This window comes from Uloborus diversus, chromosome 6 (genome assembly GCF_026930045.1).
Source record: "Uloborus diversus isolate 005 chromosome 6, Udiv.v.3.1, whole genome shotgun sequence".
Lineage (NCBI taxonomy): Eukaryota > Metazoa > Arthropoda > Arachnida > Araneae > Uloboridae > Uloborus > Uloborus diversus.
The window spans coordinates 139,518,184-139,535,819 of record NC_072736.1 but is presented as its reverse complement, the minus strand read 5'-3'; the positions used below and the strand labels follow the sequence as shown (position 1 = coordinate 139,535,819).

The window sequence follows — 17,636 nt, the reverse complement described above, 5'->3', positions numbered from 1 at the left end:
TTATCATAAAGACCAGGAAAAAACTTTGCAAAGTGTTCCAATCCTGGAAGATGCTGTATTTACTTTGGATTCAGTGACTCATTATTACTGACTATTTTTAACCTAAACGCCCGAATTTGTTACTTAATGTATTAGAATGATCTAAACTGGTGTGTACAATAATGTTCTTTCCGTAAAATATCGCATTTTTACATTTTGTAAGCGTCATCGTAGCAACCTTTATTGCTATTTTTGTTTCCTTATCTGATTTTTGCTTTTTATACATTTCGCGTATTTTACGTTTTTCCATATTTTATGTTTTTGGATTTGAATTGACGTTTTCCCATAGTTTATGTATTTTATGTTTGAATCAGGCCTCTGAGAAACGTGAAATTGTGGTTTCTCTGTAGTTCAAATTCATTTCTGTTTTTAGTGAAAAATATAAATTAAATCAGTCGTATGCCACACGCAAGGTTTGTTTATTGCAATTGATACATACCCTCGAACAATATTTTCTGGCAATGTTGACAAACTGAGAACAGCTTTATACTAGAATGATTTCGAAAAGGAAATCAGAAATTTCAAACGTTTAATGATTTTCTAATTTGATTGTTTTATGAACAGAATGGTTATTTAACTTTTTATACATAATTCCGTATGAGTTTTAAAAATTTCTTTCTCATATGTATCTTCTTTAAAGCCAAACGGGTCCGAAAATTGTTATTTTCAGGTTACTACTGCATTGCATGTAGAATAATGCTCCGCATTAAGCTATAACAACGTAAATCTGTTAAAAAAATCCTCTATATTTATTGATGAATGTTTCAAAAGCCCCAACTTTCGGAAACAGTAAACAAACGTTTTTTGGCTCTCCTGCAAAGTAGTGAAACTGTGACATACGTTAGTCTGGAGCATGTCAAATTTGATGACCAATTTCTTCTATAAAAAAGCAATTTACCCCCGTCATACCGTTACGAGTTATTTTCTAACTTACAATATTGGTATTCGTAAATTAGTCCAGTCATTTGGTCGAAAAAAAAGGGGTTACCTCGAAAGTTTTCCGGGAGTTTTGAAAATTGGTAATTTTATAGATTTTGATGTGCTCTTTTCGAATTTCCACTTTGCCACCTCGTATCTTTGCCGCCATATTGAAAAAATGGCGTCTGAAAGCGGTATTTGGATGATATCTCCGTTCTGACTTATTTTACGATAAAAACATATTTTACAAAATTAAACTAGAGAAAATTTCCTACAATTTATGTCACAACATTTTTTCGTAAAATAAATAGCTTCCGCGTACGAGCGCCGCAAAGCATTACTTAACACGCGTTATCGCAGAATAAGTCGTTCCACACTACTTTGAGGTTTAGTCATAACACTTCGAGGAAACGCAGAGTTTAATTAATAAGCATATAGTACAAACACAAATTCAATCGATTTACAAGTTAATTTACTATTTGCATAAAAACTCACAACCCACAAATTAAAATTATTTTTGTGGTAGAAATGAGCGAGAGGAAAAAGGCAATACGGAAACCAAATTCCATTTCAGTTATTTCTTCCTATCTGCACTAAAACACCGAAATAGACTCTTCCAGCCAGTAGCCACGTGAATCTCTCACTCTCTCCCTTTCCAAAATTTCTACCGGTAGAACTCAATAAAATATTTTAATCTGCGTCATCAGTATACTTGTTACGAAAAAATTATTGAAAAAATGGCGTCTAAAAGCGGTATTTTGACGATATCTCCTTCCTGACTTATTTTACGACAAAAAAATCATATACAAAATTAATTTAGGCATTATATATATTAATTTACATACAAAATTAAACAAGAAAAATTTCCTACAATTTATATCATAATTTTTTTTTTGCAAAATAAATAATTTATGCGTACGAGGGCCGAAAAGTGTTATTTAACAGCATTTTCGCGTAGATATTTTTGATCGACCAAGAGTTACTGGTTCACCGTCTTCAGTATCGATTGAGACGTCATGCAATTTCTTCCACATCATCTGCGATGGGATCATCAAATTCATCATGAGCTTCTTCGTTTTCTATTCCATCATTCGTTTGCTCGAAAATCGTCTCCGTTTCTTCCTCTTCAACGCTATCATGTGATAAACTTTGCGAATTCTCACAATTACCACCTGTAGGATTAGTACACATAACGGAGCATTTTAACCCGGCTTTTCTGCATCCACAGGCTTTTTGACATCCTTTTTTGCATTTGCAAGAAATAAGTCTTAGTAAGGTTTGCGGAGCTGGAGGGTCAAGCGTCATAACAGGAATTAACCCATTCTTATTTCTATTCCACCCCCACTGCTCTGGGTTTTTTTCATTCCTACACCACTGCTGAATCTGGTGATAAGATCGAAAAGAATGTTGTCTTGCTGCTGCTTCTGTTGGAGGTAGCGACGAAATATTAAATTTACTTTTATATGCGGATTTTACAAAGCATTCATATCTGTAGGCGTTTAAAGTCGTGTTTTTCTTGCTTTTTTTACTTTTCACTTCACTGAAACCGTATAAGTCAAGAAGGAAGTCTTCTCCAGCTTTAGCAATGATCTCTGGATCAGCATTTGGATTTTTAAACGCTTTAATAGACTCACTTAAATTTGGATTTTTTCGTAGTACGTTAATTTCGTTTTTCCTTGATTGAAAAGGGTACATTTTGTATCACAGCCACTAAAGGCATGCAAGAATAAAATGTGATCTGCGGCCGTCTTATCTATGATACTGTCAGTTGTATATTGTATATTGTATTGTCAGTTGTATATTTGTTGCGAAATTTTTCCTTTTCCTGGTTTGAGCTAGAGCTGTCAAAAGAATAAGAAGATCTACATCTTCGCCTACAAGAATTACGGAATCGAAAGCTGAAGAAACACTTATCGCAGTATTGATTATTAAAGTGTCTGCATCTTCTGTGGCTTGTTTGATCACAATATTTAATAATAAAAAAAAAAAAAAACTTTATGATATAAATTGTAGGAAATTTTTCTTGTTTAATTTTGTATGTAAATTAATATATATAATGCATAAATTAATTTTGTATATGATTTTTTTGTCGTAAAATAAGTCAGAAAGGAGATATCGTCAAAATACCGCTTTTAGACGCCATTTTTTCAATAATTTTTTCGTAACAAGTATACTGATGACGCAGACTAAAATATTTTATTGAGTTCTACCGGTAGAAATTTCGGAAAGGGAGAGAGGGGGGAATCCACGTGGCGCCTGGTTGGAAGAGTCTATTTCGGTGTTTTAGTGCAGATAGGAAGAAATAACTGAAATAGAATTTGGTTTCCGTATTGCTTTTTTCCTCTCGCTCATTTCTACAATAAAAAGAATTTTAATTTGTGGATTGTGAGTTTTTATGCAGTTAGTAAATTAACTTGTAAATCGATTGAATTTGTGTTTGTACTATATGCTTATTAATTAAACTCGATGTGTTATGATAACTAAACCTCAAAGTAGTGTGGAACGACTTATTCTGCGATAACGCGTGTTAAATAATACTTTGCGGCGCTCGTACACCGAAGCTATTTATTTTACGAAAAAATGTTGTGACATAAATTGTAGGAAATTTTCTCTTGTTTAATTTTGTAAAATATGTTTTTATCGTAAAATAAGTCATAACGGAGATATCTTCCAAATACCGCTTTCAGACGCCAATTTTTCAATATGGCGGCGCGAGCGGCAAAGATACGAGGTGCCAAAGTGGAAATTCGGAAAGAGCACATCAAAATCTATAAAATTACCAATTTTCAAAACTCCCAGAAAACTTTCCAGGTAAAACTACCAGATGACTGGACTAAATAGCGAAGATCGAACAAAAACATCTGCCACGACTGCAGTCGCAGGTGGTCGCAGCTAAAATGTTGTTGTTTATTTACAGGAAGGGTTAAACTACTGATATATGTAAATTTTATCCCACCGGAAGCCGCCGATAAAAGTATATCCCACAATACTTTTCATTATATTTTTAAGAAAATAATGTTTTTTTATTTCAGGTAGTTTTCAATTTTGATGATTTTTCAATTTTTAACTACAATATAATATGCATCCTACAAGTGTGAAAAACCAATCAGAAATGTCTTTTATTAAATTTTAGTCCTCCTTATTGAACGAATGAATTAAAACTGAAGTATAAGGCGTGCGTCCGAAAAAAGTAAAAACATAATTGTTCAACAATCTCGGCTTATTTTTGTAAAAACAAATTTTTTTTTCAAAAAACTCTTATGGAGTAAGTTACTACAACTCAAGAGCTAAGTAATTATGGCATGAAATATTTTTTATCTTAAAACTTAAAAATGGCTATTTTTTCCGCCCTTGAACCACTGTGGGCCGTCACGAAGTCAAAAAAATACCCCCCAACTTTTTACACCTCCCGTGTATGAAACGGACGGTCGCTTAATTATTTCAAATATAATTTAAATACAGGGATAGAATTACGATTATGATTTCAGAGCGAGTAATCAGTAGAAGTATTGATAATCTGAACTTAATCGTAAAAGTAGAAGTGTCCGGGGGGGGGGGGGGTTCTTCCCGGAATTTTTTCCTAGGCTGTATTCTTAAAACCACGCTTGAGACGATCTTTGGTTATACTACGGGGAAAATAGGTTCTGTGGCTCTCTCGAGAATATTTTGCGAAATTGAAGCTCAAAAAAAACGCAGTTTTATTCAATATTTGAACGTTGATGTTAAGGGAAAACGAAGTTCGGGGCCGACGTCCGGAATTTTTTCTAATTTGTATTGTTTTAAAAATACATTCTAGACGGTCTTTGCATATGTTAGGAGGGGGAAACCGTTTAGAGGCGCTCCCGCCGGCCATTTTTTGAAATTGAGACTTTACGATCGCGCTCTTGCTATATCTCTTAAGTTAAAGTTGTGTAAGGGGACTCCCTGGAAAATTTTCAAAATACAGCTCCAAAACCGATGTTTTAGACTATCTTTGGTGCTGCTGAGGGAGCAAAGATTCATGGGTCAACACGGAAAATTTCCCAATTTGTAGTCTTAAAAATGCATTCCATACGATCTTTGGTAATGTTAGGATTAAAGAGGTTTTGGGGTGCTTTCGCAGAAAATTTTCGAAATCGAAATCTGAAAAACGGAATTATAAGCCATCTTTTGTTACGTTAAGGGAACCGGCAATTTTCAGGAATTGAAGCTCAAAAAACTTGATTTTAGTCTCCACCGGAAGCTTTTGGAAATTGAAGCCCATACGAAATTTAAGACGATCTTGTATGGTGTTGGCAAGAGGGGGTGGAGAAGCTTAAGCGGAACATTTTCGAAGTTAGCTTTTAAAAGGCATTTTTAGACGATCTTCGATAATGTTAGTGTTAGAAGAGGTTCGGAGATCCTCCTTCGATAATTTTCTGAATTAGAATTTGAAGAAATGCAATTGTAGATGATCTTCGCTGATGTAAACTTTACAGGCTCTTCCCAGATTTTTTTTTTTTTTTTTTTTTGAATTGAAGTCCAAGAAACGAAATTTCAGACGATCTTTGGGAATTGGGGAAGGAGAAAAGGAGAAGTTCGGGGCCCTCTAAATTTTTTTTTTAATGGAAACCTTAAAAATAGAATTTTAGATGACTTTTAATGATGAAAGAAAGGATTTTTTTCCAGGATTTATGAGGGGCACTCTCCCAAGGAGGATAGAATCCTTCTATCCTCCTTGCACTCTCCTTGAAGTTTTTTAAATATTGAAGTCCAAAATACGAATTGTTGGCCGTTTCTGATGACGGTAGTCGATGAGGAATGGGGTTCCGCTTTGGGAACTCTTCTCCGGAAAGCTTTAAAAATATAAGTTTTAAAACTCACTTCTAGGCTACATTGTTGGTGTAAAATAAAGGGAAAGGTTCGAGGAACTCCCTTCCTTTTTTGGCTAAGTCCCTATATGTTATTTGATTAAACTATTGATAAAAAAAAATTATTGGAAAATCTGTCCTATCAGTTTTTCTTTTACAAGGCCATTTGAGATATTTCGCTTTTCCGTAGTGAAACTTTCAATTTCTAGCCTGATGTTTACGTTTGCTTGAAATTAAAGCGTTTGGAATCCGTTAAAAAAGCTTTTAATATTTTGGACTGATGCGATACTTTTCAGTGACACCGTGAGACCCTTTTATCCTCACTTCATTTTAAATATCATGCCTCCAGAATCTCTTGATGAAGTTTTATTTACTTTCCCCCTTTTTTATTTATTTATTTTTTACATTCAAACACTTAGAAGTACTGGTGTGACTATTCATTAGAATATTTTAAATCTTGCTTTTTGCATTTAACTTTTTTTCTATTCAAAGCATATTTCGGCGGCCTATATTTTTTCTCCACGCAACAAGCTCCTGTATGTTTCCCCTCTTCGCTGTAATTTTCATGCTGATACATATTTAAAAAGAAACTAAAGATTTAAGTATGTTGGCGGTGCCTATGAAGCTATCATGTTTATCTTTTTCTTTTTTTTTTAATACTAATAACGTTTCCTTTTTTTTCTTTTTTTGACCACTCAACTGAAATTGGCTGCATTTGTTCTGAGAAACTGGGGGAGAGGTAAGTAGCCCCCTCCCCTCTGGCAACGGCTCTGTCTTTACGTGCTCATTGCTCCCTCTGAACTAGATGCTCTTTTACGAACTAGTGGCAGTTACACAATAAAATTATCTCGTCGGCCGAAGGATTTAACAACACACAGAACTTATTACTCACAGAATGAGTTTGTAAAGTTTTTTTCTTTTAATTCTCTGAATATTAATTTTCCTGCAGCGAGTTTCTTAGTCATTTTGGACTTTACTGGTTAGTTACGAAATTGCCATTGATATTTAAATTAAAAAAAAAAAAGAAAAGAAAAGAAGAAAAAAAAAAACTTATGGATATATTTTTATACTATTCAATTGTAAAATTCAATGCGGCCCAAGTTGGAAGCGGCCCACCGGGCAAATGTCCGGTTGCCCGCCGGCCCCATCCGCCCCTGATCAAGAAGCAAAACAAGTTACTTCATTATAACAGACATAGTAGGAAGAAAGCGGTGTTTAGCCCCAAGATGGCGGACGAGTCGCTACTTATTTTACGACCCAGGGCTTTAGTTCAAACATCTCATGCTCATACTTTAGTGCATCAGTTTATAATACTTCCGAGGAAACATATTACATGTGAGAAATGATAAGTTTTTCAAATTCATCTAAATATTTTAAAAATGCAATTGATACTGCTTTTAAGAAGCAATTTTGAATAGATAGTTATGCTGATTTATATCGTTTTGTTGCTTTAATAGACAATTGACAACACGTAATTGAATTTTCAAATACTATTTTCTTGAATTTCTCAATGTTAATTTACTTGTTAAAAAAACATCTCCTAATTTAGAAATTTTATTTTGTAGCATTTAAGTCGCACTTCTTCTGTTTAACTAATTTATTTTGCATTCCATTTATGATGTGGCTTCGAGTTAGCCGAAGTGGTAGGATAGCTTAAAACCAGGCTAATAATTAATTTTAAACGGATTTAATAACCATTATTTTTATATTTTGGAAAACAATGCAAATCTTTCGAGTATTTCTCTCGTTTTGCAGGCACAAATACACTAAAACTATTTAAGCACTAGAAAGTCGGCCGTCAAGGGATGACGGGTGAAAATTGCTTCTACGTTAGAACGAAGCCATTGCCTGTTTGGTGATATTTTGATACTTGAAATTGTAAAGTGGATGAACCCAAAACTCTAGCAGGTAGCGTTCATTGTTTACCATTTTTTCGTTTCTTCATTCCCCTGAAATGACTCAGTCTTACCATTAAAACAGATAAGTTACCGGATTCAGATGAGCCTTGTCAAAATAAAGCATTTCCCTGCATGTTAAACATTAACAAAACATGTTATCAAATTATCATGCCGTGGCGTGTGTTTCATTGTTGAAACACGCGGATTACTCGATCATCGGCTATTATTTATTTGAGGATGATTAGGGTACTTTAAAGTAGAGAAATTGTGACTCAGTTAACGCTGACTGTGACTGTACGTCCGTTGCTTATTTATTTATACCCTAATCTTTTTTAACTAGAAAATCGCCCGTCATGGTATCAGGGGTGAAAATTGTTTCTACATTTGAACGAAGCAATTGCCTGTTTGATGATAGTTTGATAGTTGAAATTTTAACCCTAATACCAGTGGATTAACCCTAAACTTCAGTAGATAGCGTTCATTGTTTTGGGATCTTCATTTTCCTAAAATGAAAGTCTTATCAGTAAAACTGCTAAGTTACCGGATCAAGTTCAGTCTTGTCACAATAAAGCATTTCCCTGCATGTCAAACATTTCATTGTTGCAACACTAGGGTTACTTCATCATCGGCAATTATTTATATGAGAATGAAATATCAAAGAACTCATACAGCATTTGTTCATCGTAATTGAGACCATGACTTTTCCATTTACTATTCCTGAGTCATTCTTAGAATTTGTTTAAGCACATTTAAACTATTCCGTCATAAATATTTTGGGGAAATGAAAAATTGATAAATAAGGAAAATTTATTTTTATAAAAATGAAGGAAAGCGTACGCTCACAGACACAAAACCCTCAAAACAATATTTTATTCCAGCATGATTCTTTCGCATACAATGAAATTTTGAACATGGTAAAGAAAATGTTACGATGAAACTGAGACCAACGAAATTAAAACAAAACATTGTTTGTAACCAATAATACTTCATACATCAATTTAAAAAAACAGTACATTTTTTTAAGTCTCGTGCTCCTCCAAGGCTTTTATGATACAACTGTTTGCTACATCTAACGTTTTTTTCCACGCCTCCTTTGCAGGAATAGTCATAACAGATGCGCCTAAGACTTCTGCCAGAAAAATCAGTATGGTCTCTTGTAGATGCTGAAAAATATTTAATAACATCAATAACAATAAACTGCAATTTAAAATTTAATACCTATAACTGATGTTGGTCAGATAAGAAATTACTAAATACTGTTTATCGATAGAATACATATGAGGTCGTGAGAAGCAAAGGGATGCAAGTGGCAAAGTTAAAAATTTGGAGATAACCAGTACAAATGTTAGGTGAACCTCTTCTCTGTCTTGGGGCAAGAGATAGTACTAGCACCCCTGGTAGATGCTGCTTTACAGAATGATTTAGGAAAATAATTCAATGAAAGCCTACCTAGGACGTAATCTTTATACGCGTTTTACTCAAAACTTTAAAATATCCACTTATATCCCTTTTCTTCTCACTGCCTCATATGAAGTTCTTGGAAGTTTTACTAACTTCTATATGTCTGAAAACCATATTAGGTGATTCAGAGTCGGATGTAAGAGGAGGGTCATGGGGATATGCTCCCACCCTCTTCTGCCTATACCGCCGACAATTTTATCCACTCGTCATTATTTTAAGTGATCAAATCTTACCAAGAAATGATCTTTGTTGAGATTCCTTGGTCTGTGGCTGTGGCCAATTTTACTTAGTAGTTCCACCAAACATTCTGTATCCTGAAGATTGTCTACCAGTGATGATATTGCGTACATGACTGATGTGGCGTGAGCAGCTAACTTCACGTTTTTTGATAGTTCATTTCTTGGTGTGTTGGCGAAGGCTTTGAAAAGTAACTGGTAGTCGGGAAACATGTCGAAAAACCTAAAATGTGAGAAAAAAAAGCTGATAAGTAAAATAAAAAGTTCATTGAGAGTAAAAAATCAGCAAATGATACTTTGTGGTTGAGAAACTCTTAACTTTCTGATTAAACGATAGGGCAAATGATTCATCAAGGCGAATACTATGAGGGTAGTTACACAAAATTTGGCTGTGAAATGTCCTATAAGCAAGGCTAAATCTCGAAATATTTATATTTTTTTCGCTGTAAAAATATAGATAACGAAATTTTCTAATTTTTTAATCTCTTATTTGTATTTTTACAATGAAGAAAAAAAGTGAATACAGTCGCTCTCTCGTGTATAGCGAAGCCGCGTATATAGTGAATGGGATCGTTTCCAATATTTTAAAAGTATTTTTTTCTGAAAGAGCATGCTTAAAAACATAGGATCTGACCATTTTTTAAATAATTTGTTTAAGTTTAATATTAAAAAAAACTAATCGGGGCGCTTTCATTGTTTACGTTTCTGCCGAGGACATCACAAATGATGAAATGCCGTTCAGTGTTGCCATTCACAGAGCAAAGTGTTTAATGCGCATCTTTACTCACTTGTATTGGCAATGATATGGTTGATAGCAAGCATAGAGAGCAATATTTAATTCGCTTCTTGATTATCATAACGTGGAAACGCAGTAGAAAGATGAGCCAAAGTGCATCAGTTGTGACGTCATCAAGATCACGCCTTGTTTGAAAAATCGGACATTTTAAAAAATTAATCAAAAAATAACAGTTGGGAAAATAAAAGTATTTTCTGCAGGATCTTCTCTTTTTTTTTTTTGCTTATTCTATCAATTTCAGTGACTATAAGTAGTAAAGTAGTACTTTTGACCGCTGGAAACGACCCCATTGATTGCAATTATGTAATAGCTTCAATTCCCCTTCACGTTTTACTGTGCATCATTTATCTTTTCAAACAAAATTTCAGCTTAACAAAATTCTTAACTGGCCCCATAGACTTCGGTATAAACGGGCACGACTATATTTTGAGATTTAGCGTTACGTAAGAGATATTCACAGCCAAATACTTTAGAATGACCCTCAATTAACAATGTAAGAATTTCTTCTTAGGCAGGCCATTCACGTGAAAATGGTGCAAGTCATGCCTGAGACAGGAGTTTTTTAAAAACAATTTTAATAGTTACCACCAATGAATCATATTTTTAAATTAATTCTCCAATTAATTGGGTATAGTCAAGTATATGTATTAATTAAATTTAATATAATTTAATTTTATTATATCAAATTTAACTTAATATTATGCTAAAATGTAACAATAATATCACTTATGAGTTATACTTTATTTTTCACAAGAAAATAAAGTTATAAACAATTTGATCGGGAAAAAGTTTTTCAAGATTTTGTTAATTTTTTTTAACGTACCAAAAATTTCTATGTTTTGCCTTGTCCGTTCTCTTGCAGCCATTTCGAAGATAAAACAAACAATTACATTGAATCTGGTAACATTTTTAAAGAAGATTAAAAAGATTGTGTGCTTAATTAGCTACCTTGAATTCTACAATCAACAAACAGCTAAGCCTGGGCCTGATTCTTTTTTTTTTTTCGGGTAGTCAATTTGAACTTTTGAATGTCCTATGTGTTACATTTGTATTTAAAGAGAAACAAATCAAGGAAGAAAAGTTTTCTCTTCAATCAAACTGAAGACAGAACAAGTTTTAGAATCATTACTTCATTTTTGGCTTGTTCTGTAATTGTAACTTTTCTTTGTGTGTGTGTGGGGGGGGGGACGAATCTTTTAAAGGCATCCATTCTATTACACGAAAAAGTCCAAAATAATTTTAAAATCATGCATAAACTACTTGTATGGAAACCATCGACACTTCATTTTACACTAATAATTGGAGAATCAATAAAAAATACGTGCGATTAATTTAGATAGCTATTGTGGAAATTGATAAACAGTAACTATTTTCGTGAGAATAACCTACTAACGTTAAATGTTTCGTATTGTTCAATACTATAGATAAAATAATCTAACCACACATTCTTCTTCGTACATATTTTTCTTCAAAAGCATTATACAATAAAATTTATTATTATTATTATATTATTACAATTATTTTTATATATACATAAAATACACGGTCAGCTCAGTCATTCCATCCGAGGACTGCAGAGGACTGCATCGAATGAATGAGCTGGCGATGTATTTTATGTACATCTGCCTTAGCCCTGGCTTAGAGCGGTAATTTAATGCAAAATATTTTTGTCCGTATTATTATTATTATGATATTATCATCATCATTATTATTATTTTAAGATTGCTGTTGTTATAGTTATTTTTGTTGTTTACATTATGGTTATTGCTATTCTGTTTGAACCAGTAGTCCGACTCATACAAAAAATGTCTTGTTTGAGTTAGACTTACTGCTTTAATAATAAGCTATGATGGGCGAGGGCAGAAGCCGACTCAAATTTTTCCATCTCATACCACTGATTTCAGAATTTTTATTTTTAAATCTTCATTGGAAAAAAAGTGAAAAATTAATTCATCTTTTGGGAACTTATTTACTCTTTCATTCTTATTTATGTATTTATTTCCTGTTATAAGAAATGGGGCAAAAAAAGGCAGGAGAAAAACATCTCTCACAGTCCCTCCGTACACAAAGCATTGACTTTTCATATTTAGCCAACAAAATATTAGACGTCGCATATTGTACGTAATATGACTGTTCTGTATTTGCATTTCGCAGATTAGAAATCATTTCTAGCGAATAATTCAAAGCAAATACTCATACTAAACTGAAAGAATATTTATCTATTGGATGATATTCTTACTTGTTATCGTTTCAAAGCTACGATGCTTAAATCGAGGCACGTAAGAGTATCAATTGTCATTTCCTCTATTTATCAGCTACTGTTTACCTACTTCATTTCATATGCTGAACTCAAACTATCTTCTGGATTTTGAGGGGGGAAAAATCAGCATGGAAATATGTTTATCCATTGTCTATTTCAACGTAACAACTATATTTTTCAAAGTTGTTAAAATTGTGAAGTTATAAAACACATACTTTAAAGTTAAAATAAAGGGTACAAATATCCGCAATAGGGGAATGTAGGGCAAAGTGATATGGTGAAGTATTTACTCTGTTTTTAGCTCCGTCTATCTGAAAATATTTCACCAATGTAGCAACATAAGTTGTTTGTTCTAGTCAGGAAAAGTCATCTCTGACGATCAAAGCATATGAGAATAAAAGCAATTTTCAAAATTGATTCTCATTTTGTAATAGTTTGTTTTCCGTCAAAAAAAAAAAATTTTTTTTGTTATTATAAAATGATAGTTAAATTCATATTATTAACATTTTAAATATTAACTGAGACCTCCTAATATTCGGCGCAGTATTAATTCTTTAATATTAAGTTTACTAGCTGCGTCACCCGGCTTTGCATTGTCCACCTCAAAAAATAAAAGTAATGTCAAGTGACGCGTGTTCATCAATCAGGCTGGAACAAAAAAGAAAAAAAAATCAGTGAAATTTTGCGGTATATCGCGAAAAAATAACCAAAAAGGAAACATTTTAAATCTTCCGATTACAGGAAAAGCATCAAATCAAAACCCAGAATTTTATTTGTTCATATTCGGGAAAAAAATGGCAACAGATCTTTCTTCTCAATGATTTTCTTCACGCTATAAATTTCAATAAAAGCACTAATTGCGTCGCCCGGCTTTGCACGGTCCACCTCAAAAATAAAAGCTAGGTCAAGTGACGCGTGTTCAACAATCATGCTTGAACACAAAAAAAAAGGAAAAGAACAGTGAAATTTTGCGGCAGATTCCGGAAAAATAACAAAAAAGTAAACATTTTAAATCCCCCGACTACAGGAAAAGTCTCAAAACAAAAGCCAGAATATTATTTGTTCATATTCGAGAAAAAAAATGGCAACAGATCTTTCTTCTCAATGATTTTCTTCACGCTACAAAGTTTAATAAAAGCATTGTTGCGGAAAATTGAAATGAAGCACTGAATAATAATTTGAATGGAGGAATAAAGCCTTCGAAAAATAGGGTTTTTATATCGAAATGTAAGTGTCATAATTAATAGTTTTTAATTGATATCACCGCTAATTATTATCAGAGGATTGTGTTAAATAGCCAAATATAAAGACGGGAAAATTACGAATCCATCGATACCTGGTTCGATTGTCAGTTCACTGTCGTTCGGGAGAAGTAACTAGTACATACATACATACATAGATACATAGGTGCATACGCTCAGTTTTTAATTATATAAGTTTTTTATTTTAACTGTTTTGCACAATTAGTCCAGTACGTGCGGGGCAAAGTGAAATAGTTCATTTCGTTAACTTATTCAATCATTCATTAAATCACTTAAGTGTTCATTTATTAATTTCTCAGTTCACATTTCTTCATTTAATAATTTATTTATTCAATCATTCACATATGAGGCAATGAGAGGCAAAGGGATGTAAGATTTCTTTTTTTGGGGGGGGGACTTTTAAAGTTTTGAGAAAACACATTTAAAATTCAGATCCTAGGTTGGCTTTCATTGAAATTTTTTTAGAAATTATGCCGTATAGCAGCACCCTCCAGAACTACTAATACCATTTCTTGCCCTTAAACCAGAAGAGAGGTTCTCCTACCATTTGTAATGATTATCTCAAAATTTTTAATTTTGGTACTTACAACTCTTTGCTTCTCACTGCCTCATACAGTCTTATCCATTCACTATGTTATTCACTTATTTATTTTTTTCTCCTACACTAAGTTATTGTCTTATTTATTTGTTTATTTTTTTCATCATCTATTTACTTGTTCACTCACTCTTTTATTTACTCATTTATTTGATCAAAATTTTTAATAATCAAATACAGAACATTCCTTCAGGAAAATATTTGGTTTTTCTTTTTGCTCTGTGAAAAAAAAAAGTGACAAATTTCCATTTTTATTTTATTTTATTCATTTTATTTCTTTACTTATTTTTTTTATTTATTTAATTTTTGAATATAGAAATGCTGCCAAAAGTAAAGAAGAATGTTTCAATGCAAGTTTTATAATGAAATACATTGTTCGTTTTTATGTATTGTAGTTTTCAGAACAAATATTAAAGTTGTTCATTTTGAAAAAAACAACTCTTTCACTTTGCCCCACATTTGACTACTTTTCGAATTTCGGCTCCAAATTGGCTTTTGATTGAAGTTACCATAGACTACTATTTCTCACCCGTTTACGTCAAAACCGAAAGTAAAGATAAATCAAGTCAATATTAGTACGATCTAAAACTATCTATTGAGAAGTCTTAGTCATACGTCTGTAATACAGTCGAGCTCGTTTATAAAGACCCCTAATTTAACCACAACTCGGATTTAACGATGAAATCAGAAATATTTGGTTGGTTCGATGTTAACTTTATGGGAGCACAACTCAGTTTTAACGAGAAAAACCCGCTCAAAGTGAGCAATATTTTTGTGATTCATGAAATTTCCATTGACATCCACCTCAGCTTATTCTTACCTGGAAAAAATCCTTTAACATTCCGAAGTCAACCGACATAACAACCGACAATACTTGAACATTCCGAAGTCAACCGACATAACAACCGACAATCCTTTAACATTCCGAAGTCAACCGACATAACAACCGACAATCCTTTAATATTCCGAAGTCAACCGACATAACAACCGACAATCCTTTAACATTCCGAAGTCAACCGACATAACAACCGACAATCCTTTAATATTTCGAAAATTGTAACTTGTGGTCCTCTACTACATGTTTTACAAAATAAATAATTCTTATGAAACATCTGTAATTTTTCAATTTTAACTTGTGCAATGTTTTGGTTGTAGCACAAAACATTCAACTAAAATTTAACGCAAATATCTCAGCCAAAATCAAAGTATCATTTTTACAAAAAATGCAACTGTTCATTTCCTTACGCTGCTAAATCTTTTTCAGAAAATATTCTTATTTCAATATTTCGTTAGAAACTTGCTCTTCGAGCAAAATTCTCCCTTTCAGCTCAAAATAAAAATAACGATTTACGAAAAAAGTATCTTAAAGGAAACAAATAAGCTTCATTTTATGACTCGATGAGAAATGTTCTTGGAAATGGCAAACGTAATCCGCCGAAACATGAGAGCTTAAAAAGTTCCATACTTTCACCGGATAAAAGGACTGTAATCTCCAAAGAAGCGAAATCATCAGGATTTATTCATCGACTTGACGTTGCTAAGCAAAAAGTTCCAAAAAAGCAACAGGAGTACGATGAAGAAAAAAAATTTCGTGTTTGTGCTTTTCTAGGTAATAGCTTTTAAAAGCTCTTTAGCAGTGTTTGCTTAAAGAGACTTCATTATAAGATTTTTCTTTGCTAAAAGAAACACTATTATGCTGTCGGAGTAGATGTCAATTGGTAAGATTGATTTTGCACGAAGCATTCAAATATGAAGAGCTTGAGGTGGACGGTTTTTATGAAAAATAAATCAATAATATTTACATAATATTGTTTGTCTAAAAAGGAGGGTAGAATTATACAAAACCGGATACTAAAAATGTCTTTTCGTTCCTAACGCAAACACATGAATGAAGTTGAAGACCTCCATTCAAGAAGAGGACAGCTCCAGACTTTAAAAGGTTACAGTAATCACAAAAGGCGTTTTAAAATTCGTTTTTAAGTATTCTGTCTTTATGTTTCATATTATGCTAAAGTTACTTCTATAAAACCGATTTCAATGATATTTTAATAGAATACATATATTGCTAGTAATTGTCATATATTGGAGCTGTGCCGTTTCTTTCTTCAAATACATATCGAACTTCCGGTGGAACATTGACGTAATTGCAAAATTAATTAAAAATGAGTATTTGTCGTAACTGGGTCCAAACGTGATTACTCCTGACAGATTTGTTTTTCAACTTTTAGCCACCAGGACAGAAACTCAACTATGTTTCATTGTATGAGGTAATGAATGTAATATTTTTTTTTTTTTTGTATATTTGTTTTTCCTGTAAAATTACACATTTTGCAATTGCGTCAATGTTTCACCGGAACATTGATAGGTTATTTGAGTCTTGCGTACTTCACTCAACTAGTTCTTTGACGATTTAGTAAGCTACCAAGTAGTTCAAAATACTCTACAACACAATGAACTACAGTGCAGTGAACTGTAACCATTCAATACTACTTGTAAGTGCTTCCAGCAGCACTGAAAAGCACACTTACACAATCTTTTAACTAACAGGCTAACCTACATAGGCATGTAGGTGGCGCTTCAACAACATATGATAGTTCAAATACATTTTGCATTTTTAATAATAATTGTTGGCGCCAATTCTATGATAAAAGCGAATCCGCATTCGCCATGCGCGCCAATACTCCCAAAGGGTTGCGATAGAACACTTGTATTGAGTCCTCTTTCGCTATGATGTTGGTTTCGGTTTGCAGTTGATGTGCTCTTGCGCACAAATAGCGGGAATATCCCCAATGCATAGTAGTTAGTTTGCAATAAATATGTTTCATCGTTGATCTTGTTTCTTTGAAAAAACCACATCTCTCTCGCCATAATAATAATTATGTTGATATTTGACCCTAATTGGGAAAAACGTAAGTGTTGTAATACAAATAAATCGCTGATGTTCCAAAATTGAGCTATTGCATAGGCGGGTTTAGGACTGAGTTCCTGGGGGGGGGGGGGGGGGGGGGGGGGGGGGGCAGGATTTTTTTTTTTAGCAACATTTTTATTGCCCTCCACTCTCATGTTTTTGTCTGTTTCCTGTGATGCATAAGTCCATGCTTTACTTTTTTGTGTGTAGTTTTCATTAATGTGTGTTTTCATGCTGTCCATTTTGAATTGAACTTAAGAATGGAAGCTGGTATTAAGAGAGTGACGCAGGGCTCCCTTTTAAGTGGGAAATAGAATATCTCCAATTTTAGGGGGCCGGGGGTTTTTCCCCCGGAGAACATTTTGTAAAATGGATAGAAAATTCTGCATTTTGAAGCCTTATAAAGGTTAATTGGATAGACATAGAAATTGATA

The 17,636-nt window shown here is 33.2% G+C and overlaps 1 protein-coding gene across 1 annotated transcript in view; it reads right to left on the bottom strand.

Annotated features, from left to right (window-relative positions):
* Positions 1-8,536: 8,536 nt before the first annotated feature.
* Positions 8,537-17,636, bottom strand: part of LOC129224128 (globin-like) — a 78,111-nt gene continuing 69,011 nt past the window's right edge. Inside the window, exons 2-3 of the mRNA XM_054858542.1 lie at positions 9,379-9,604; positions 8,537-8,847 (exon numbers count right to left, since the gene is read on the bottom strand). Coding sequence (XP_054714517.1) covers positions 8,704-8,847; positions 9,379-9,604 — 370 coding nt within the window. The 3' untranslated portion in view covers positions 8,537-8,703. The remainder of the gene's footprint in view (positions 8,848-9,378; positions 9,605-17,636) is intronic.